The following is a 7,500-nucleotide window of genomic DNA, read 5'->3' on the forward strand; positions in this document are numbered from 1 at the left end:
CACCACCACCCGTTCCACACCGACGCGCCAAATCGCCCGTCACCCGCCACCCACACACCTCTCCCCATCATCACCCTCTTCATCTTCGTCTCAGCCATTTCCACGCACCGTCTTTCACTCCCACACTTCCACACTTCCACAATTCCACAACTCCGCTGCCACTTTCTTCCAGACAAGTCAACCCTGGCCTTTCCTCCACCACCACCCCCCCATCCCCACCGCCCTCACCACCCCGTGAGTCTCAAAGTCTTTTGTCTCAGACAAAGTCAATACTGCACCCGCTAACAAGACTGATGTGGGCTCGATTATTGAAGACCTATCTTCGACGTTGTTGTTGTTGTTGCTGTTGTTGTTGTTTTTGTTTTTGTTGTTGTTGTTGCTGTTGTTGTTGTTGTTGTTGTTGATGATGATGTTGTTGTCGTCGTCTTCGTTCCTACCTTTGTTTCATACACGCTCTGATTTCATCACGTGCACTCTCTCTCTCTCTCTCTCTCTATATATGTATATATATATATATATACATATATATATTTATGTATATACATATGTTTATATATATATATATATATATATATATATATATACAGTACATATATATATATGTATATTTATGTGTATATATATATATATGTATATGTTTATAAATATGTATATATATATATGTATATATATATATACATATATATATATATATATATATATATATAAATATATATGTACAAATATATACATATATATATATTTATATATATATATATATATATATATATATATATATATATATCAATTGATGTTAAGCTGGTATGCTGCATTCATGGCAATGCTGTCGTCATTCCATTTTGTATAATATTATTGGGCGAGAAATTCCTTGTGTGCGCCCAATTTGGCATGCAGGTAACCTATGAGGGTGTTCCTTCTTTGAACGTATGTATGCATCCACATATTTATGTACGTAGATATGGAAACATGTACGTATGCATGTATGTACGTATATGTATGCATGTATGTATGTATGTATGTATGTATGTATGTATGTATGTATGTATGTATGTATGTATGTATGTATGTATGTATGTATGTATGTATGTACGTATGTATATACGAGTTTATACATCTATACATTTATGCATTTATGTAAGTTTACTTTCTAAACATTTATACACTAGTGGGTGAACAAGGAACGTAAATTGGTTCCTCATATACTCATTTTCCCGACCTCCTTGTTCAACTGAATCGTTGAAGAGTTCCTTGTGTTGATGTCTTGCCCTCCTCCCGCAGGTGTTGACGAAGTATACGGAGGTCGTGGCCAGGGTGACCCTCAGTGGGCCGACGTCCTTCGCGCCTCTGATCCGACGAGCCGTCAAACACGTCAAAGCGACGGGAGAGTACCACGTCCTTGTCATCATCGCTGACGGTCAGATGGACGACGAAGACGAGACGGTGGGTCGGTCTTAAGGGGCTATCACATTGAGCTATTTTACCTCCAACCTCCGATTCATCGGTGGTACCATCTGCCCCAGAACTTTTTCCGCCGTAAAATCACTGTGGCAAACTTTTGTTTTCTCAACAATTTGCATAGAATCTCATTAGATATGCTGGAGGAATTTTATTCTATTTTCATCCAGTATATCAGACTCCTTCCCGGAAGCTCCGGGCTGCAAATTTGCTCCAACTGTCGGAGGACAAATAGCCTAGTGTGATAGCGCCTTTACGGTTGTTGTTGTTGTTGTTGTTATTGTTGTCGTTCCCTTGACTGTCTACCCGAGTGGTCCCGTCTTCCTGAGGAACACCTTTGCTGAGACGGGGGTTTTCCCACAAATCCTTTATAGACTGCATGCTGTGTTGTTGGCGTGCGTAATTGGGTCATGGTGTGGTGGCGTCGTTTATATCGTGGGACCAGCCTAAAGCGTAAAAAAAAAAAAAAAAAAAAAAAAAAAAACCTCTTGCCACCCTTGTGGATGGTACGAATCCCTCATACAGTTTATGGAAACTGTTTATTCTTTTTTTTTTTTGGGGGGGGGGGTTGCCATGGTAGATAAAAGGGAGTTAAAAAGAAGAAGACTTTGGGTCGACCAAGATACAAACAGAATGGTCAAATGAAGAAGGATGTAGTATAGATATGTTAGAAAATGAGCTCTTTAGTTTAGGTTTAAGAAGGAAACAGGCAAGAACTGGTTTACCGACAGAGTGGTTAACGAATGGAATAGACTTAACCCATTCAACTCCGATGACAAGATGTCTTGTCATTTGGTCAAATAAAACAAAAAATCATAAAACACCAAAATGTTTGATCAAACACCAGAAAAATATGACGTCAATCCTCGCTTCGCTGCGAGCGAAGCGAGGATTAACGTCATATTTTTCTGGTGTTTGATCAAACATTTTGGTGTTTTATGATTTTTTGTTTTATTTGACCAAATGACAAGACATCTTGTCATCGGAGTTGAATGCGTTAACAACCATGTAGTGAGCGCTAAAACAATGGGTTGTTTTAAGAGAAAATGAGATAACTTTACGGGTAGGCATGAAAGATGGTGAAGGACATGGAACTGCCTAGTGTAGGCCTTATGGTCTCTCGCAGTCTCCTCCATTCTTATGTCATTTTTTATGCTCTTATGCTTTTTTTCCTTTTTCTTCCTCAGGTCTCGGCCATGGTAGAAGCCTCGTGCGTGGCGCTGAGCATCATCATGGTAGGCGTGGGTGATGGCCCATGGGAATTGATGGAAGACTTCGACGACTGTTTACCAGATCGATATTTCGACAATTTCCAGGTTACTCTCAGTTATTTGGATGTCTGGTCATTCGAAATAAAGTCCATGTGAGGACTGAACATTTATTGGTGTGACGTTTCGCTTATTACAGCTGTTTCAAGTTCATGTTGTTGAAAAGGCTGTAATAATCGAAACGTCGTACCAATAAAGGCTCCTTCCTCACATGGCGCTTGTTTCGATAGACTTGCCGGCAATTTCCATTTTCATACATGTCTGGTCATACACAGTGGTGGGATTCAACCGGTTCTTACCGGTTCGTTCGAACCTGTTCTTGGAATTTCATGAGCTCCGCGAACCGGTTATCAAAAATTGACTCATACAGGCTATAATATAACTTAAGTGATATCAGCATATTACTGGCCTAGTGAGAGAACCTGCTCTTCAATTTTTTTAAGCCCACTACTGGTTATACTCGTATATAGTCAATTGATGCTTCCAGCTGCGTCCTGGGATAATAGTTTCATAGTATCAGTTCAAAAACAAATGCAATAATATCAGCCGTTCTCTGCATCACTCGTGTATATAGTAATTGGTGCTTCCAGCTGCGTCCTGGGATAAAAGTTTCATAGCATCAGTTCAAAAACAAATGCAATAATGTCAGCCGTTCTCTGTATCACTTGTGTGTTTCCTATTGATATCTGATATCAAAAGTACAAATATGTTACTTTGTTCCAATAGATATTTGCCTTTCTATCTGTCTATCTGTAACGTTGTTACTCTCGTTTTGGCCTCTTAGCTTGCTTTGATCATAACCATACTATGGTGACTTATAAAGATAATTCCAAAGATAAACTGTATAAATTTTATCAGATCTAGATCAAGGTCACAATGATGTAAAATTTTATTTTCATTCAAGGTTCTAATACGTCAAAATTTATACCTGTTACATCAGTCTGACCAACGTCTATGATCGTTTCTCCGGATTAATAAAATAAAATTTTCTTATGTTTCCTGACATCCTAACGTGTCATGTATCCTATACAGAAGCTCTTCGACTCTTTCGAAAGCTGCTCTCGCTTCAGTCAACCTTGAGGTTTCGGTGATTTAAGCTATGCCCTGGGGTCATATTTCCATGGTTTTCTAGCAATATCTGAGACTGAAAATTTGAGTTAAAATTTATCTCACCAACTATACGTGCATACTGGCCAACATTTATAATTACGTGTTTGTATGTGTGCGTATGCACGTTTACAAATACACACAAATACACATGCATACATGTGTATGTGTATAGTTACGTATATGTGTGTTTATGTATATACATGCTTGTCTATATGTACATGTATTCACTTTTTATATTCTATATGTGCAGTATATATAAGTGAATGTGAGTAGTGTATGTGTTTGTGTGTGTGTGTGTTTGTGTGTGTGTGTGTGTGTGTGTGTGTGTGTTTGTGTGTGTGTGTGTGTGTGTGTGTGTGTGTGTGTGTGTGTGTGTGTGTGTGTGTGTGTGTTTGTGTGTGTGTGTGTGTGTGTGTGTGTGTGTGTGTTTGTGTGTGTGTGTGTGTGTGTGTGTGTGTGTGTGTGTGTGTGTGTGTGTGTGTGTGTGTGTGTGTGTGTGTGTGTGTGTGTGTGTGTGTGTGTGTGTGTGTGTGTGTGTGTGTGTGTGTGTGTTTATAAACAGATAACAGAGATAATGCGTAACATTTCATCTATTCTCCCCACATGTCCAGTTCGTCGACTTCCATCGAGCAGCCAAGAACGGGACGAGTCCTGAGACGAGCTTTGCCCTTCAGGCGTTGATGGAAGTTCCTGACCAGTACAAGGCCATTAAGGAACTGGGATTCCTGAAGAACACTTGCAGTAGCAGCAGCAGCGGGAACAATAGCACCACGGTCATGAATAGTATTCACAATCTCCCCTCATGAGTTCGGACAAAGAGATGGTGTGCAAAAGCCATCTTTAAAAGGAAAATTCGCTACAATGCATATTGAGGGTGAGGGCAGAAGGTTATACCAAAGTCATTATCGGTAGAAGGGTTCTCTGTGGTGTGGTGTAACAAAGCCATCTTCAGAACAAAGCAGTCTTCAGAGTCACTGTGAGCATATTAGAACGAAGAGATGGAATGATCAAGCCATCTTCAGAAGGAATAGCCACTTTGAGCAAATTAAGGCGAAGAGATGATGTCAAGACGTCTTCAGGACAAAGTAAGACGTCTTCATGACAAAGTCACTGTGATGTAGATTAGGATAAGGTGATGAAATAAATCTGGAACAGAAAAGTGGCGAAAGGTGTAAAAGTCAGAAGATTTGTCGATTAATTTATTTTGTTTCGTTCTTCCTTGTTTGTGCATCATGACTTTCAAGACGATAATATCTCCTCAGAAAAGGCGACAAAAATATGAATCAAACTTCTCGGAACTTAGATAATTAATTTCACGTTACGAACTATTTATTTGATTATTTCATTGTGTAATCTAGTGACTGAGTGTAAGTTTAACGATTTAATCTCCTCTCGACTTTCCCAAATATTTTTCTACGATCCGAAATCAAACCTTTGGGAGATCGATCTCTTTTTTTCCTTGAATAAAAGGTTATGTTTACATGATTAAGGTCCCTTGTCATAACTGGGTTGAATAAGATAATGTGCGAAAGTATAACTACAAACTTGGAGGACTTAGGACCCTCAGTGAGTGGTCCAAAGATAACACTCCAGAATATCAAAGACAAGTGATTAACGATAACCAAGTGTATATCAATAACGAAGCTAGATAACACGAAAATAACTGTATCTGTGGTCCTAGCAAAGCTAGATGAATACAAGACAATACTCCAACGATGGACAACGCGAACTGTCATTCCTGACTCAGCTGATCGCGTTCACAATACAGAGAAACGCGAAAAAACGCGTTTATGCTTCGCGTGTTAAAACATAATCACACTCTATCACCATGGCAACATAAAGCACAACAACACGTGTCTTACATTAGGAGGAAATCCTTATACGTGTTCTCAAGACTGTGTATCACAACTTTTGCTCCTCCCTGTAAAAAATACCTTTTTTTTTTCCAGTTCGTGTTCACTTGTTCCTGTGTAAAATATGCGTGCATGTTGAACCTTTGTGATGAATGCAGTTGTATGTATATTCTCCTTAATCACATAAATATGTGTGTGTGCAGTCACACCATTTTACTCCTTTTTTTTAACTCCAACACTTTCTGGAAGGCTATTTGGTGTATAGCTACAAGATGAAAACAAGTCAAAACAAAAAATATTATTTGAGAAGATTCAAATGTTCATTGCATAGACAGACCCTAAAGACTAAACTAAACTTTTTTCTCAACGTCTCTCTCTCTCTCTCTCTCTCTCTCTCTCTCTCTCTCTCTCTCTCTCTCTCTCTCTCTCTCTCTCTCTCTCTCTCTCTCTCTCTCTCTCTCTCTCTCTCTCTCTTATGACTGATCACAAAAACAAATTCCACATTTTTCCTCAGTCTCCTTTTTTTTTCAAAATGTGGTAAATCACAGAACGAATTCCGGTCATCAAGTCACCGAATATGACAATTATTTCAATGTTACGACTGATGTTCAGACAACAATTGTTCAATTCTTATTTTTTCAACAACACAATGATTTTACGCAAATGAAAGAAAAACCTACGGCCTAAACCTAATCGCAAACTAAGACGCAGGCGGCACAGGCAACGCAGCACAGAGTAAAGATAGACTTCCTGTTGCTAAATTGATGAACAGTTTGAGTTTCTCTCTCAGTTGAAATGCTGATATAGTACATACACTTTAGAAGTATTTCAAGTGATAGAGAAGTTCTAAGTGTACTTGAGTTCAGCAACAGGATGTCTGCCTCTGCTCTGCGCTACGTCGCCTGTGTGGCCTGCGTCTCAGGTTATGTTTAGGCTTATGGTGCTCTACTTGGCTGAATGAAGTTGTTTGTTCTTAGCCAGATCAAAATATATCAACCTTTACTCAAATACTCACAAATAAAGATAAAGCCCAAACACGCGGTTTGGATTAATGTTTAATTTGTGAGTATTTGAGTAAAAGTCAATTGGAGTGTGACAGCCTCTTTAACCGTGATAAGGTCATTCAGAGGTCAATTACTGTGCAGGCGTTAATGACATCAGTCACTTCAATACAGACGTCATATGTATCACACACACACACACACACACACACACAACCACACACACACACACACACACACACACACACACACACACACACACACACACACACACACACACACACACACACACACACACACACACACACGGCTGGACGGCGCAGTGGTAGCGTTCGCAACTGCTAACATAACGGTCTGATTTCGAATCCCGCCCAGGGCTGAAATAACTTCAGTATCACTATGCTGCGAGCTGTTACTCCAACTATCGTGGGCGGGAAGCTGTGTGTGTGTGTGTGTCAGGTCACAGAATTACCCATAGCTTGGTCATACATGAGCTCTGAGCTCTCATCCGGAAGGATAGTAGCTGTCGATCACGAGTCCAATACGTGATCCAAGATCATGGTGAATTACACGCACACGCGCGTGCACACACACACACACACACACACACACACACACACACACACACACACACACACACACACAACAAAACAATACAAAAATTTAAGAGCAAATTAGTTATGGCGAGATAGAGAAACGGGACACCATGAGCGTAGCTCCCCTTTCCGTAAGATACAACTAGGTAAACACACACACACACACACACACACACACACACACACACACACACACACACACACACACACACACACA

General features: G+C 39.9%; 1 protein-coding gene across 2 annotated transcripts in view; it reads left to right on the forward strand.

Moving 5' to 3' along the window:
- Positions 1-7,500, forward strand: part of LOC143035869 (uncharacterized) — a 286,184-nt gene that overhangs the window by 269,006 nt on the left and 9,678 nt on the right. For both annotated transcript variants that reach the window (XM_076202971.1, XM_076202972.1), the window contains 3 exons: positions 1,279-1,440; positions 2,643-2,771; positions 4,445-4,707. In XM_076202971.1, coding sequence (XP_076059086.1) covers positions 1,279-1,440; positions 2,643-2,771; positions 4,445-4,639 — 486 coding nt within the window. In that variant the 3' untranslated portion in view covers positions 4,640-4,707. The remainder of the gene's footprint in view (positions 1-1,278; positions 1,441-2,642; positions 2,772-4,444; positions 4,708-7,500) is intronic.

The sequence above is a fragment of the Oratosquilla oratoria genome, chromosome 19 (assembly GCF_046742065.1).
Source record: "Oratosquilla oratoria isolate Oo_2021 chromosome 19, ASM4674206v1, whole genome shotgun sequence".
Classification (NCBI taxonomy): Eukaryota; Metazoa; Arthropoda; class Malacostraca; order Stomatopoda; family Squillidae; genus Oratosquilla; species Oratosquilla oratoria.